Genomic DNA, 16,294 nt, shown 5'->3' with positions numbered 1-16,294 from the left:
ACCATCCCTGGGGGCTGGCACGCTGCTCACAGTGCACGGGCTGAACTTGGTGCTGCATGCAATACAGGGCGTTCAGGTTGCAGGCTGCAGCACCAGATCTAGCTTGCATGCTATGGGCAACACATGCCTTTTGCTGGCCCCAGGGGCTGGCATGTGTGGAGCCTAGGCAGGATGCATCATGGTGGGTGCTCTGTAGGAGGCTGGTCCTAGTCTGGCCTTCAGATCAGCTCAGGTATGCCCATTTAGCCTGCAGGGCTGGATAATTTGGACACCTCCAATAATAGGAATATCAAACTATTTAGTTTTTCTTCTAAAGCTCTGGCACTGGCCACAGTAGGGAATAGGATTAAAGGGAAAACTACTCTGATCCAGGAGAACAATTTCCAAATTCCTATTACAGTCATAAGCAAACTCTTCTTTGCTATCATCCATGCCTATTTCCTTATTTTAACCCTAGGAATAGAAAGACTTATAGTTTGAAAGATCCTATTATCCTGCATGTGGAGCATTTCCACAGGGTAGCAAACTTGATAGGGTGAGCAAGCACTGTGCAAAGAACAGCTCTTTGCTATAGTACTTACAATTGCATTGTTGTAGCTGAGGTTTGAAAGTAGTTTCCATTTAAAAAATAAACTGTGTTTTCATGCATTTTTGTCTTTAGGAAATTGTTTTATTGAAATGTTCTGTCCTTGGTCTATACATGAAGGTGATGCCTTTTGAAGTGTGAGCACCATATATTTTCCTATTGAAAAAAGAAACATTCTCTAGGAAATACACCTTTGAGCCATAACCTCAATCCTTTTACAAGTATGTAGAGCAAAAATTTACAAAAGGTTTTCAGGCACCTAAAGAAGCAGCCAGCTGCCTTGTTTGTGGGTGTGTTTTGTTTGTTTGGTTGGTTGGTTTTTGCTTCTCTTTTTTAACAGAAGAGTATATGAACAAGTTAGGCACAAATTGTCAGTGGCTTTCATTCGGAGTTAGCCATCTAATTATATAGCTACATTTGCAAAGCCTGCTAGTCCCTGCCTTGTGATCAGGCCAAAACTCCATAATGATTGTGCTAGTTCTAGGGAAAACCTATTAATTTGAAGGTTAGGTGCAAACCTATTAATCTGAAGGTTAGGTGCATTCAAAACTATGCCACTATACATACCCAAGCTAACACATGCATCCAAACCAGCAGCATCATGAAAAGCCTCATTACCTGGCAGTGGAGAAATGTCCCTCATACGTGTGGTTGTAGCTTCCCATCATCATGTGCTTTTAGGCCACTTTTTCAGTTACTCTGTGCCATGCAAGGTTCCATGCAGAGGGTCTAAACAGTCCTTAGCATGCCTCCTCATGTGCCCTCCAAGGAAATCTTGTGTCTCATTTGGTGATCTGAATTGTGGAGTGAAACATGCATGTCTGAATGACAGATGGGATAGAGATGATACCATGTTCCCTCCCAGTTACAACTCTACCTCATATATTAGTATGTTCTCACATTCTGTTTTTCTTTCTTTTTTTTCTCTCTCTCCTGTAAACTATAGAACATAACAGGAGTTTTGAAATGTCATCCTTCGTGGAAACCAAAGGGCTTGAGCAACTCACAAAGTCTCCAGTGGAATTTGTGGAGTATCCTTAACATTCAAAAAGAGTCCTTATGTACATTTCCGACTCTAAAATCTGTTGTGTTTTTTCCCTGAAATTTGGAGTCATGAGTCTGAGAAATTTGGAACCCAAATTAATGGTGTAACCAAAGTCTTAGATTAATAAGCAAGGCTGGTGAGAGTTTGCTGATGAGAGTTTATTTGGTAGTCAAAGTGAAGTCTAGTGATGATCATTAAGTGTGACTGAGAGTTATAAAATACAGACTGAAAACCCACAGAGGCGTAACTGTTCTGTGTTGTGCCTTGGGCAGTCGTGGTGCAAAGACAGCAGCCAGAGGTCTGATACTACTGGGGGCAGTGTTACCTCATTTTTTTGCTGCCAATGTATGCGTCAAGCAGCCATTTACTTTTCAGCATCAAGCAATAAGTTGACATCTTCCCCAGCAGCAGTGAACCACCAGCCACTGCTTCTGTAGTGTATGCCATTGACATTTCTCTGCCATCCCCGTTGCTGGAGCCACTGCAGGGAAAGTGCAATGTGCAGTAGTGAAGGAGGACCAGGAGGATGAAGTGGCCCCTAGCTCCATTCTAGTGCCCGTCTGCCCCGTTATGCAAGGCCTAGGGCTCATGTCCCACTTGTCCATCTACCATTATGCTACTGAAAGCCCAACAAGGAAAAGGAAGTCAGAAAAGTTAGTGAATATGTTCCTTTATTTTCCTGTTGTTAACATAAAAGTAATGGTAGCATAATGGATAAATTAAAAATGGAGAAAAATTGTCCAATAGGAATAATCTGGGTAACTCACCTTTTTGCAAGAAGGCTGGGACTATAGATAGATAGTCTTTAAACCCAGCATTTCTCAATCCAGAAGTGGGTCACAAGAATATATGAAAGGGTCGTGAACAAACTTTAAAAATGGATTCTCATTTAATGGAGAAAAATGTGGGAAACCATGGCTTTTCCCTTGCAGACTGTCAGAGTTCTAGCCTGTGAGAGGCTTCTTGGAGCCCCCCATGCCCTACACACACCCCACTATAAGCAACTGGTAGGGGGTGCATGGGTGTGCGCGTCCCCATCCCCCACCCCTGATGGGGTCGGTGCCCCCCTTAACAGCTGTCACTGACGCTGTCGGCGGGGCTGGTGCCCCCCTGACAGTTAACAAGGAGTGCAGTGTGCAAGCCTGCAGTTGGCAAGGAGTGTCCCAGGTAAAATACCATTTCAAAGATTAGTTAAGAGTTAGTCTGTAACATATTCCCACATCTAAAATTTGTGGATTGGCCATATGGAGTTTATATCCAACAATCAACATTGTCTTCTTTATGTAGAAAGTCGATTAAACACTTATTTCAGGAGAGCAGTTACTTTGTAACTGGGCATTCCTCAGTCCATCTGTGGAAGGATTGCTACTACTTATTTGCGTCTGTAGAAGCATATTAAGAAATGACTAAGTTACTTACCATAATTATAACTGGAGTTTTGCAAAGCTGTTATCCTCTAGATCTGCACACACACACTTATTCCTTGTTTCTTTAGTGTTTGTCTAATCCAGACAGGAACTACGGGTGGTGGTAGTATCATTTTATAATCTCACTTCACACAACACATAAAAAGGCTCGCTGTTCCTAAAGAGCACGGATCTTTGAAAAAAGAATGGTTGGAGAACACCCATAAGTGAGCAACCATCATTCTGTAAAGAGTTTCGGTACTTGAAGATTGAAATGATATAATAGGCAGCTAATAATTTTGCCAGATGTACTGTATCTTAACCATTCATCATCTAGATACAACAAAATGCAGCTTAGCCGAATTTATCCAAAAGGAACACGTGTAGATTCTTCAAACTACATGCCACAAGTCTTCTGGAATGCTGGTTGTCAAATGGTTGCCCTTAACTTCCAAACTGTAGGTAAGTCTCACTACTTCCTTGATTTTGTTGGCTTCACTTTCCGCTTCTTGAATACATTATTAATTAGAAGCCCAAGTAAGTTTTGCCCAGTGGAAAGATGTTGAGCTGTTGATTGGTGTGATGAAGCTGCTGGATCATTCTTTTTACTCAATTTTTGCAATGTTCAAAATTAGTACATTATATAAAAATTGTGCATTATACTTTAGTCTCACCTGCTCACATGCAGTGGTCACCATTAGGAAGTCAGCATTTGCCAAGTTACCCTCACCAACTGAAAAATGCTTATGACTTTATTTTCTGGGTAGCAGAAAATCTTACAGTATCTCGTATGCATTGTATTAAATGTTGAATTGTTAATGATGACTGCTTTATATAGTATAATAAAGTGAAAATACAGTTAATGTTGCTTCAGTCTCCAATAACAGTTACTGTTATTTTTCATGTTTATTGCAGTAGCCCCACAAAATGATAAACAGAACAGGGCTTCATTGTTGTAAACACTATACATAATTACAAAGAAATATTTTCATAGGAGGGCCTAATAGGAATATTCTTCCCCAAAATGCATGTGCACTCAGCCCCATAAACACCAGAAGGTGTATATGCACACACAAATGACAAATTGCACTCAGACATGCCTCATATTTGTGCTACTGGATGGAATTGGTTGCTAAATGAACAAAGTATCAAAGATGTGTCAATTCCATATATCCATATGACTCCAACCAGAACCTACAACAACCACCAAGGTTTATCTTCAGATTTGAGGTAATGGTTTCAGTGATTATTTTCAGTTTCATTTTAACAGTATGGAGAGCCTCCTCCCCCCCTCCCATGTTTTTCTATGCATCATGTGTGGCAAAAAATATCTTGAATTCATGGTGCAGTATTCATCCCCATGGCTCCTTTCCAATAGCGGTTCATAAATGCAACTTTGCAAGTTTTAAACTGCCATTTATTGTTTGAAGGAGCTCATCCTGGTGCTGTGAATGCTCATAGAAGTGATTTAAAACAAAAAACTTTGTGCAGCTGCTTCAGAAACTGTTATTTTAACCATCTTGAACTTTCTAAAGACAGCTGTGTCTTCAGAGGCCCCCTGTAGCTATTATTATGAGCACTATTACCTTTTAACATAAAACACCTATTTCAAATTAAAGAAGCTGTAAAGATTTTTAAAGGTTATTTAGCCATTGCTTTACTCAGCATTTCAAAGCTAAAGTATCTTAGACGATTAAGTCCTATTTTCAAAAGTAGGTCTTGAAAAGCAATGGGATTTACAGAGGCATAACTGGGCAGTTTTGCACACTGAGCAATGGCAGCCCATGGGGCAGTGGTCACAACTGTGCTGCTGCTGGCGGAGTAGTAGGCAAGAGAGCAGTGATGGTTTCTGCTATTTTTGTACTCCAACTGAAGTTGGCACCTGGGGTTGGTGCTCCAGTCTCCCCTGCTTCGTTACACTACTAGGGATTTTATGTTCGTATGTGGTAAATGCCTCTTAAAGATATGAACAATTAACTCACAGCTTCAGGAGAAGCTATGGAGAATTTCATCCTTTTTTATAAGGACGGTTCCAAAGAGGATGGGGCTAAACTGGTTTTAGTGGTAGCAGATGACAGATCAAGGAGCAATGGTCTCAAGTGGCAGCAAGGGAAATTTAGGTTAGATATTAGGAAAAACTTTCTCATTAGGAAGATAGTGAGGCACTGGAACAGGTTACCCAGAGAGGTTGTGGAATCTCCATCCTTGGAGGTTTTTAAGACCCAGGTAGACAAACCATTGGCTGGGATGTTCTACTTGGGACTGGTGCTTCTTTGAGCAGGGGTAGGACTAGATGACCTCCTGGGCTATAGACAGAAATTATTCATAAACTGGTATAAGTGATTGGAAGCCAGTTCAAATATGTAACACAACAAAAGTCCAGTGCACATAACTGCTTTCAAAATGGTCAAAACTGGCTTAAGATCAACCTGGATGGATGTAGTATCACATTTAACTGATTTAGGTTACATCAATTTATCGAATTTCTATCCCAGATCTCCTCCAGATTCAAGTTAACTGACAGCCCCCCAGCATCCCAGGATGCTTTGCATCTCCCATCCAAATTGCCCCTTACAGGGTGGGTGAGCTAGCTTTGGCCTAAGCTGTCTGCTCCAGCTGAGCAGGGAGGCATGCTCTAGCATCCTTTGGCTTCTAGCATAGACCACTGCAGGCATGTGGTTGCATTTCCAGCATCAAAAGTGAATGTCTGTTCACTTGCATATTGGTTCAGTCTATGCAGCTTACACCAGCCTATGAAGATTGAATCAATTTAGCATCTGGCTTTTTGACTGTCTTTACTTAGCCCTAAGGTCCCTTTCAGCCCTGATTTTCTATGGTTCTGTGAATTCAAGGTAGCCTTCCCTAATGACAGCAGTCACTGTGAGGGAGAGGGAGATCTTACAATAAAGAACCTTCTGAAACCTTTTAAGTGACAGCAGCACGCAAGAAATACCTCTCCTTCACAGTGTGCTCAGTTGCAAAAACATAATCTAAATAAAGTGTTATTTTGCTATTTAATGGGGTTTTTTATAATTGCAGCATATCCTATATTAATTCTTTTTTAAATTCTTACTGCTCAGATTTGTCTATGCAAATAAACATGGGAATGTATGAATACAATGGCAAATGTGGATACCGGCTAAAACCAGAGTTCATGAGAAGACCAGACAAACATTTTGATCCATTTACAGAAGGCATTGTGGATGGAATAGTAGCCAACACTTTATCTGTTAAGGTATGTATACAATTACTGAGACTACTGTTGATGTTTGAAGACAGTTTGGCTGGGTTCAAAGCTGAGAAAACAAAATACTCATCTGTGCTGGGTCACATGTTAATTTTCAAACTCAAAGACTGCTCATTTCCTCAGAAATAGATACTCTGAAGGAATGCTATATAGTAAGTAAATTTGCTTTTCCTGTAGTTTTAATTCTGTTCTCAGTTTCATTCCTTTTTTAAATTCATAATAGTTACCAGGAAATTGATGTATTTAAAAAGGGTTAAAAATGTTACATGTTAAATGTTATGTTATATCTTCCATGTTGCAGGGGTTTAGGTTGTAGCCGTGTTGGTCTAAGGACATAGGCAGACAAGGTTCCTTGGGTGAATTTGATATCTTTTATTAGACCAACCCAAATGGTTGGAGAATAGTTATTAAGCAAGCTTTCGGGTTCAAAAACCCTTCGTCAGGCTAAGGACGCTGCAGCAGTTGCTGCGTGCTCTTCCTGGATGGAATGAAAAGTAAACAAGCCAGGGGCTGGGCTGGGGAGTCAGTTGCCAGGCAGATTGTAATGTGTCAAAAATCCAATGTCTGTGTTTAGTCCCTGATTTCTAGTATCCAGCAGGCTGATGAAATGGAGCTCATAGGCTCGTCTCTGGGATGTGTTGTGTAAATTTCCCTTGAGGATCAGGACTGAGAGATTGGAGAGAGAGTGGCCCTCCTGTGAGAAATGTGCCCCCACCGGTAATTGGGTGTTTCTGTCTTTGATGGATTTCCGGTGTGTGTTCATTCTGGTGTGCAGTTGTTGTCTGGTCTCTCCTACATATCTTCCATCAGGGCATTTGGTGCATTGGATGAGGTATACTACATTCCTGGAGGTGCAGCTGTAAGATCCTGGGATGCTGATGGCTCTGTTGTGGGGTGTAGTAATAGTGGGGGTGGTGGAGATGTGGGGGCAGGTTTTGCATTTCTTGTCATGGCACGGTCTGGATCCTTTTGGTGTGTTCTGGGGCTGAGGAAGTTTGTTTCTTGTGATGAGGTTGGCGAGGTTCGGTGCTTGTCTGAAGGCTAGGATGGGTGGCTCTGGGAAGATTTTTTTAAGAATAGGGTCTTTTTCTAATATGGGTTGCAATTTTTTGAGGATTTTCCGTATAGGTTCAAGGGATGGGTGATATGTCATAACCAGCAGTGTGCGATTTGTGGGTGTTTTTCTTCTGTACTGCAGCAGTTCTTCACGTGGTATCTAGGTGGCTCTTTCAAATGTGCGATCTACCTCTCTGGAGGAGTGTCCTTGCTGGGTGAAAGCCTTTTTAAGATTGGTGAGGTGGTGATCCCGGGTGCTCTCTTCAGTACAGATGAGGTGGTATCTGAGGGCTTGGCTGTATATCACAGCTTTTTTGGTGTGTTTCGGGTGATTGCTGGTTCTGTGCAGATATGTATGTTGGTCTGTGGGTTTCTTGTATACTGTGGTCTGTATTTTACCCTTCTGGATACTGATCCTTGTGTCTAAAAAGGGGATGTTGGTGCTGGAGTATTCTAAAGAAAGTCGGATGGAGGGATGGTGACTGTTGAATTTCTGGTGGAACTCAATTAGAGATTCCTGGTTCTCACTCCAAATGATGAAGATGTCATCGATATATCGTAAGTACAGCAAGGGTTTGATGGTGCAGTTCTTGAGGAAGTCTTCTTCCAGGTGGCTCATAAAAAGGTTGGCATACTGTGGGGCCATTTTAGTGCCCATAGCTGTTCCCATCGTCTGGAGGAAGTGTTGATTATTAAAAGTGAAATTGTTGTGTGTGAGGGTGAAGTGTATAAGCTCAGTGATATCTTTGGGTCTGTATTCTGGGTTGTAATCTTGTTCCTGTAGATATGTAAGGCAGGCATGGATGCCATCCTGGTGTGGGATGTTGGTGTATAGGCTGGTAACGTCCATGGTGGCTAGGAGTGTGTTGCTGGGAAGGTGGTCTATGTTTTTAAGTTTCCGTAGCGAGTCTGTGGTGTCTTGGACAAAACTTGCTCTGTGGGTGACAAGCGGTTTTAGGATGGATTCAACAAAACCTGATATTTCTTCAGTTAGGGTCCCATGTTTGGATATGATAGGTCTGCCAGGGTTCCCTTGTTTGTGGATTTTAGGGAGCATGTAAAAAGTCCCTGGGTTAGGTAGTGGGGGGATCAAGGTCTGTAGTTTTTCTTGTAATCTCGGTGGAAATGATTTGATGGTATTGTTGAGTTTTTTGGTGAAAAGGGGAGTAGGTTCTTCTTGTAGTTCTTTGTAGTAGGTGGTGTCAGAGAGCTGTCTGTTGGCTTCCTTTATGTAATCCTCACGGTTTAGGATGACTATGGCTCCTCCTTTATCTGCTGGTTTTATTACTATTTGGTGGTTAGATCTTAGAGATTCTATGGCCTTTTTCTCTGATAGAAAGAGGTTGTTGTGGTGGCGTGTGTTGCTGATTATTTCATTGTTCATTCTTTCCCTGAAGTAGTCAATGTAGCGGTCAAGGTTAGGGTTTCGTCCACTGCGAGGTGTCCAATCTGATGTTTTTTGGGGTTTTTTGGCATTGATCTTTTCTTGAATGTTGTCAGAGGATGAGTTGTCGTTGGGAGTGGGTTCAGTGTGGTCGTGGAAATATTCTTTGAGGCTCAGGCATCGGAAGAATTCTTCTAGTTCTCCACATTGAAGTATTTTATTAGGGTATTTTTCTGGACAGAAATTTAGGCCTTTAGAAAGGACAGAGTTTTCAGTTTTGGTAAGTGTGTGTGTGGAGAGATTGATAATATTTGTGGGTTGGTTGCTGCTTGCAGTTTCATCAGGTCTGAGGTTGGAAGGTCGTAAGGTGTTGGTGTTGTTCCTCTGATGGTTGTTTTGTGGCTGGGGAGCTTGTTCTTGGAGTAATTTGTCCCATTTCTTCTTTTTATGTAGGATGAATGCTGCAGAAAGTTTTTCGTAGTCTCTTTGTATCTGCTGTATATTGTCAGGGAACATGCATGGATTTCTATCTTTTAAGTTGTTGTAGTGTATGACGATTTCCTTCCTGAGTTGGTCTCTTTTGGAGTAGAGTAGGTGAAGTAGATGATTTCTAATTTTCTCTGAAGTTCTTCTGCATAGCTGTGCAGCATATTTGGAGTTGTGTGTAGTAGTCAGGGGATTGTAGATGTTTAGTCCTCAGGGAATGAAGTTGTGTTTCCTGCAAAGGCTTAGAAAATATATGTCGCTGTTGAGTCTGGCTTCTTTCTTTTTCATGTTGTACAGTTTACATTTCAGACGGCTGAATTCGATATCTTCCATGTTGCAGGGGTTTAGGTTGTAGCCGTGTTGGTCTAAGGATATAGGCAGACAAGGTTCCTTGGGTGAATTTGATATCTTTTATTAGACCAACCCAAATGGTTGGAGAATAGTTATTAAGCAAGCTTTCGGGTTCAAAAAATGTTAAGCTTTTATTTTTTAAGTATGTTATTTCAAGTAGGGTATTTCAAGTAACATAAAATGCCCCTAGCACAGGTTAACTTACAAGGCAGTGACGAATGTGAAATACACTGCTGAGTATAAATGATTAAAATGATAGGTTTTCATTAAAAAGTAATAGCTATATTTGTTCCTCTGGGTGTAATACCCTAAGTTATCTGAAGCAGTAATATTAATAAGCCTATTCAGTTGAACAAATATCTTCTCTTAATTGAAAGGAAGAGAATACCCAATTGGAGGCTGTTAATGCAATTCAGTATAGTAGAGTACTAAATACTGATGGCAGAATGTATGCTGGTAGCGGGAAACCTCTTTTGAAAATCCACACAGCCTTATGCTTGAAAAGTCTCAACTTGTGTGGGTTGTTGAGCATGCTCTTCAACCACTGTAGTAAGTGGGATGGAAGCACTTGCTCAATAGCTGTCAGGTTGCTGTATTTTATCCATGAGTAATGGGGCAATTCCATAAACCAGCTCCTTCTGCCTGCCCTGCATAGATTGCATGAGATGCAGCGGTAGAGTACATAATGTGCCTATCTATATACTCATTGGTAGGCTAACCCTCTGCCCTATGCTTTGTAACAATTTTTTCCAAACCCTTTCCTTTTATCTCCCGGTTTAGAAATGCCTAGAAGTAGAGTTCTGTTTCAGTTGTTTTCTTTTCCTAGCGTTAGACCGGAAGGAAACCAAGGCATCTCATTACCTTTGCTGCAGCATGATTACACACAACTTCAGGGTTAACCTGATGTATTCTTTTACCATAGCACTACGTGCATTGTGTTGCTATGTTTGCAATATAAAATAGTGCGCTGGGGGCGGAGAGGAGAGGAGAGGAGAGGAGAGGAGAGGAGAGGAGAGGAGAGGAGAGGAGAGGAGAGGAGAGGAGAGGAGGGTTTTTTGGGAAATGAAGTACCATCACCAATCTGAGTTCTCCAGCTAGAAATTTCAGAATTCCCAAAGTCTTTCTGTTCACCGCTTACTAAAGCCACACATATTCTGTTTTCTAGGTAATTTCAGGTCAGTTTCTTTCTGATAAAAAGGTTGGTACATATGTAGAAGTAGACATGTTTGGCCTCCCTGTGGATACAAGACGAAAAGCGTTAAAGACAAAGACCTCTCAAGGCAATGCTGTTAATCCTGTCTGGGAAGAGGAAACCATAGTATTTAAGAAGGTTGGTATAATGTTTTTTATTTTCTCCCCATAAAGTGTACAATAATTTTACTACTATCTGGTAGATTCATTTTGTATTTTACAGAATATTTAAAATGATTGAATTTCTGAATATAAAATTCAAGAAACTCTGAATTATTTTTCACAAATTAATCTTTCTGTTCCAAAGCCTGAAATTAGTCAGATGAAGTTATTTTTGCTTCATTGCCACAAGGTTTGGCCTGATGACTTACAAGACAAACTTTTCCAAAGCCTGTAAGACCCAAGAGCCTAAATCTCATTCACTGAGCAGCCTGCCGCCCCCCCCCCCCCCCCCCCATCTAGCCACATTCCAGGCTTGTCCCCTGCTGCCCACCCCAGGGCTCCTCTACTCCCCCACACGTCCACACATCCTCCCAGGGCTGCCCGCCAACCCTCCCTTCCACTTGTGGCTGCTTGCACTGTCTGTCCAAGGAAACAGGCAGAGAAGGGTTAACCTGCCTTCATGGCTACCACCACCACTACCAAGCTGCTGCTTCGCTCAAGGCTGAGCCCATCCCTAAGAGCAGTAGCTGGGGCTGGCAGCAGCCAAGAAAGCAGGGTAACCCTTCCCTGCCTGCTCCCTGGATAGATAGCATAGTCATAAGTTAGAGTGAGGGAGTAGTGAGTAGAGGTCTGGGGTACTGGGGAGGGCAGGACATTGGGCCCAATCTAAGCCAGCAGGGGAAGGGGATGTTAACACTAAGGTATAGCTTAGAGTAGTGGTCCCCAACCTTTTTTGTACCAGGACCCATTTGTAAATATCAATAGCCAGTCCCAACCCAGTGCCCCTCACTTCCAGCCCGCTGCCTGCCACCCTCAGACCCCAACCCCGCAGTGTGTGGGGCGGGGACTGGGTGTGTGGGGCAGGGGGGTGTGAATGGGGGCATGGGGAGGCCCCAAGCAGCCCCTCACAGGCTGGTACTCTGCCAGCCTGCAAGGGGAAAGCCATGGTTTCCCACGTTTCTCTCCTTTAAAAGAAAATTCCTTTTTAAAGTTTGGTCATCCATATTTTAAAGATTGTTTGTGACCCTTTCATATGTTCTTACGACCCACTTTTTGGTCCCGACCCACGGGTTGAGAAACACTGGCCTAGAGTACCTACAGGAGTTAAGATGATCCAGGAACCACCCAAAATTACTATGTAACAAGGCCCTTAACTGTGGAATTTGGACTCTTGAGTTACATAAGTATTTGTGAAGTTTTTACCCAAAAGACCCAGTCCTGAAAAGTCAGTGAATGCTAAGAGCCTTAGTAAATCTCAGAATCATATCTTTGCAGAATTCATATATCATCATGATTTGTAAGTGTGTTTGCAACCAGTTTCCTAAAGAGAATTCTAGTATTATGTGTTTTTACTTTACTAGATAATTCAGGTAACTTGGTTTTGCATCCTGTTATTTGAGAGAGAGTTGCATAATTAAAGTTATGGAGGCTCTAATGCCATTGGTTCCCAAAATTCAGCATTGTAGCAATAGCAGTAGTGCTCATATACATTCTGCCTTCAGAAAAAACTTTCCTTTGGCAGTATGAGCTAGAGTTTGGAGATGGCAATTTTTTTTTTCTCACAAGAGTGCTTAACTTTTATGCAGCATCTTATTTCTCTAATCCATTACCACCAGGCTTGGAAAGAATCTAGTCTCAGAAAGAGCATGATTTATTTTTCAGCTGTCTCATATCATCTTTATGTTAGAATTCTATAAATATGCATCCATATATTTTTATATAGGTTGTAAATGTTCTGAAATTAAATCACTGATTTCAGCATGATATGTTATGAATATATTATGCCTGTATGTTTATACAAGTATGTTTTTACCTGTGTGGTCATTCTGATGCAGCAGTGAGGTTGATGGCCCCTGGCATAAGGCAGTGGAAGATGGTCTTCTACAGAGGACCCTAGGAGTGGAAGGGATGTCCTGGGTTCTAGAGCCCAGTCTAGGCAACTGCATCATGCAGGGGTGTAGTTTTAGTTTACAGTTAGCATGAGCTAACTTTAGTAGGTGTTAAAGTTACCCTTTTGCTTTGAGCAGTTGCATGTTATGTGTTAATTATACCCCAGGGAATTATGCACGGAAAAAAAATCACATTTTTATGCAGAAAAATTCAAAATTATACACAGAAAACTCAAAATTATGCACTTTTTAAAAATGAATTGTTTGAACCTTTTTTAGAAATATATGGAGGTACTTTGCCTCCACGTGCGGCTTCCCACTGGAGTGCTAGAACCCTAATGTGGAAGAACAGAGCCGGACAGCCCAGCCTGATAGCGCATGGCCCATACCCACCCACAAACCCCACACCCACCCACACACACTCATGGAGGTGGAGGCTCAGAGCCCACCACAGTTAAATGCAAACTTATGCAATTATGCAAAGCCTTGCTTCGAACCAGGTGCTTTGCAGCAAATGTGGTTCTTCCCTCCAAAAGTGCTCCCCACCCTGCCCATGTGCATTTGCTCACAGAAGAACGAAGGCACAGAGGAATGAAGGTACAGAGGATTAATGGAAAGAGAGAGACTGTTGGCTTAATTCATTTCTTGAGCCATGGATAACTGGTGCTGCGTTAGCCAGAGGGGACACATGCCTCCCCAGCAACCAGTCAGTGACCAGGAGGGTCCCTCTGTGGCTGATCGCGCTGGCCAGGAAATGGCCACAGCACTCCTGGAAGCAGCCACGGCACTCCTGGAAATGGCTGTGGCACTCCCACTCCCTGGCTGGTGCCCACAGGCGGGGCACTGGCACTCCCACCTGCCCCGCTGCTCATCGCTTGAATCATCCCCTATCTCTTGTATAACATCCAGGCAACCAGGCACAAGGATGGGAAGGAGTCTGTTCAGGGTGAATGACTCCCTTCAGAATGCTTTGCAGAAGATGGTGGGATGCATTCAGAAATCCTAGGTGTCACTTGTCCCTTCAGGGCCAGACTTGAGGAGCAGACACCAAGATGAGGATCCTGCATACCATAGCACAGCATGTCCTACTAAGGGCGAATCAAAAGGCCATCTTTATGCCTTGTTCATCAGTAACATGATTATGGCAAAGAGGGTCAAGCCTGTAGCAAGCAAATGCTGGGACAGGCAGGCCCTTTCGCTTAATAGGTTATAGAAAAACAAGTCATTGACAGCAGCCATTCTGGCAAGAGAATGCATTTCCCTGGAGAACCCTAAAGGGTGAATGTTCATATTATCATATTGAACAACTCTGCACCACAGCTCCTGAATTTTCCTAATGTGCCAGGAATCGGGACTGGGGGACATGTCTGATTTCCAGGCCACTAATAGACATTTAAAGGTACAATGGGATCTTATCCTTTTTCCTAACAGTTATTCCTCTTGCCATGACACACATTTGTAGCAGGATGCATAATTTTGGGATTGGGGATCAGATCCAAATTGTGCCCTACTTGCTAGTGCAGGGAAATCCTGGGATCACGACCCTGAGCTTTCCCTGCACCAGCAATTTGAAAGCCAGGGGCCCGATGTTCAGCTGATTGTTGGCTGGATTGTAACTGCAGTGGGGCTCAAATGAACTATGATGCAGTCCCTGGAGCCAGACAACAATCAGCTGATTGCCAGCTGGCTCCGGGGACTGCACCACCACTGGTTTTTGCCCTGGTGCACTCCCGATCCAGCCAATGATCAGCTGGTCATTGGTCAGTTTGAGACCCCAGTGCAGCCCTAACCCTGAAACACATTTAGTTTAAGGCACAATGGAAAACAGTCTCAAAAATATTACGCATTTTTTGCATAATATTTTTGTGGCATCATTAATTTCCTGAACCATGTGGCTAGGTTATGATTTAAGATGCAGTTGACAGAGACCAGGGGCCTTGGGAACAGATATGAGCAGGGCAACATGAAATTCCTCTGTACTGCTCATTAGACTGCCAGCGAGTAGTTTCTTTTAGACTACAGTCTACTTTGTGAATCTAGTCCTGGATCACTTGGGCCTTTATACGATCTTACATTTTGATCCCCATGAACAAGAAGCACTGTTAAAATCAAACAGACCTTCCAAGGTGAGTTCTTGCAGATCTCCCTATCTCACAGAGGAAAACATTAAACCTTCTCACTTAGATTGATTTCTTACCAAAGTCATTATTTCCCCTGCACGGAGCTACAGTGTTGTTTCATTCATCACCAGCACAATCTCCCTTTCTAAAGAAATCACATAATGCATTTCTTTATGAGATTACTTTAAGTTTCTTTCTGACCTACTTCTGTAGTCTTTTTAATAGATTCTCTGCCCCCCCCCCCCCAATCTCCCTACCTAATGCATACCCATTGTAGTAACCCTGGTAACTTAGCATTTGACAACCCAAAAGGACTTTTCTGTCCTTTCACTGAGGCAAAGGTTAGCATCTTAGGTTTATCGATCTCTCTTCCCAGCCTCATCTATCCACTAATCTTCATTTGCCTGATTAGGCAAAGTCACGATAGGAAGCGATGGGTCAGGAGACCTTTATTAGTTGGAAGCATATTTCATGCAATTACAGGCTTGCAGCATAGTCACACTTTTCAGACTCTAAAACAAGTATGCTGATGACGCATATATCATATTAAAACTGGGGATTTTGTTTTCTGCTTCAAATATGGCTGTTCTAAAAATTCCCTGTCTAGGACTTACCCACCTGTAAGGATTGTCCTTCTACAGGTGACTAGATGAATGCATGATCATTTCTGAATTATTTTCATATGTAGCTCATATGCCTTCTGACCAGTTATATGGCAAAAACTTTGAATGTCTGTGTAGCTATTTTTATTTGCTAGCTCATTTTTCTGTTCTTCTATATATCTTATATTAGGAAACAGCTTTTCATTCAGAGCAAAAAAATTAATAAATGAACTAACGTGTCCCTTTAGGTTGTTCTACCTTCTCTGGCATGTTTGAGGATAGCAGTATATGAAGAAGGAGGGAAATTTATTGGTCATCGGATATTGCCTGTCTCAGCAATTCGACCAGGTGAGGTTACTGCTCTACTGTTTTACAAGTTATGTAGTGAAGAGAACAAAAGCCAGAGTCTCCGCTGCCATAAATCAGCATCGACTTCAACACAACTTTGCAGATCTGATCCAAAGTATTCAGTTGATGATACCATTCACTAATACTAATACTTTGTTTTAGCCTTAGCCTTAAATTTCTGTGAAAAAGAAAATAATGTGATCACTAGAAGTTTAAGCCTGAAATGAAACAAGGAAACCTGTGGAGCTAAATGTTACAAAGCAAGCAATAATAGTTACTGGTCCCCAGTATATTTGTATGCACAAAGCTTTTAAACAATAAAGGCCACAATACAAGTTTGAGAAGAAAAGGGGAACAGCCATTTTTGACATTTCTCCTTTGGTTAGAATGGAACAAGGTTGTGGGGAAGGAGTGAGGAAGA

The 16,294-nt window shown here is 42.2% G+C and overlaps 1 protein-coding gene across 7 annotated transcripts in view; it reads left to right on the top strand.

Annotated features, from left to right (window-relative positions):
• The window catches only part of PLCB1 (phospholipase C beta 1), a 777,970-nt gene that overhangs the window by 600,658 nt on the left and 161,018 nt on the right, over positions 1-16,294 (top strand). For all 7 annotated transcript variants that reach the window (XM_014595092.3, XM_059720212.1, XM_059720209.1 and 4 more), the window contains 5 exons: positions 1,533-1,617; positions 3,375-3,499; positions 6,118-6,272; positions 10,727-10,891; positions 15,774-15,873. In XM_014595092.3, coding sequence (XP_014450578.3) covers positions 1,533-1,617; positions 3,375-3,499; positions 6,118-6,272; positions 10,727-10,891; positions 15,774-15,873 — 630 coding nt within the window. The remainder of the gene's footprint in view (positions 1-1,532; positions 1,618-3,374; positions 3,500-6,117; positions 6,273-10,726; positions 10,892-15,773; positions 15,874-16,294) is intronic.

This window comes from Alligator mississippiensis, chromosome 1 (genome assembly GCF_030867095.1).
Source record: "Alligator mississippiensis isolate rAllMis1 chromosome 1, rAllMis1, whole genome shotgun sequence".
NCBI lineage: Eukaryota > Metazoa > Chordata > Crocodylia > Alligatoridae > Alligator > Alligator mississippiensis.
This window is presented reverse-complemented; position numbering and strand designations above follow the sequence as displayed.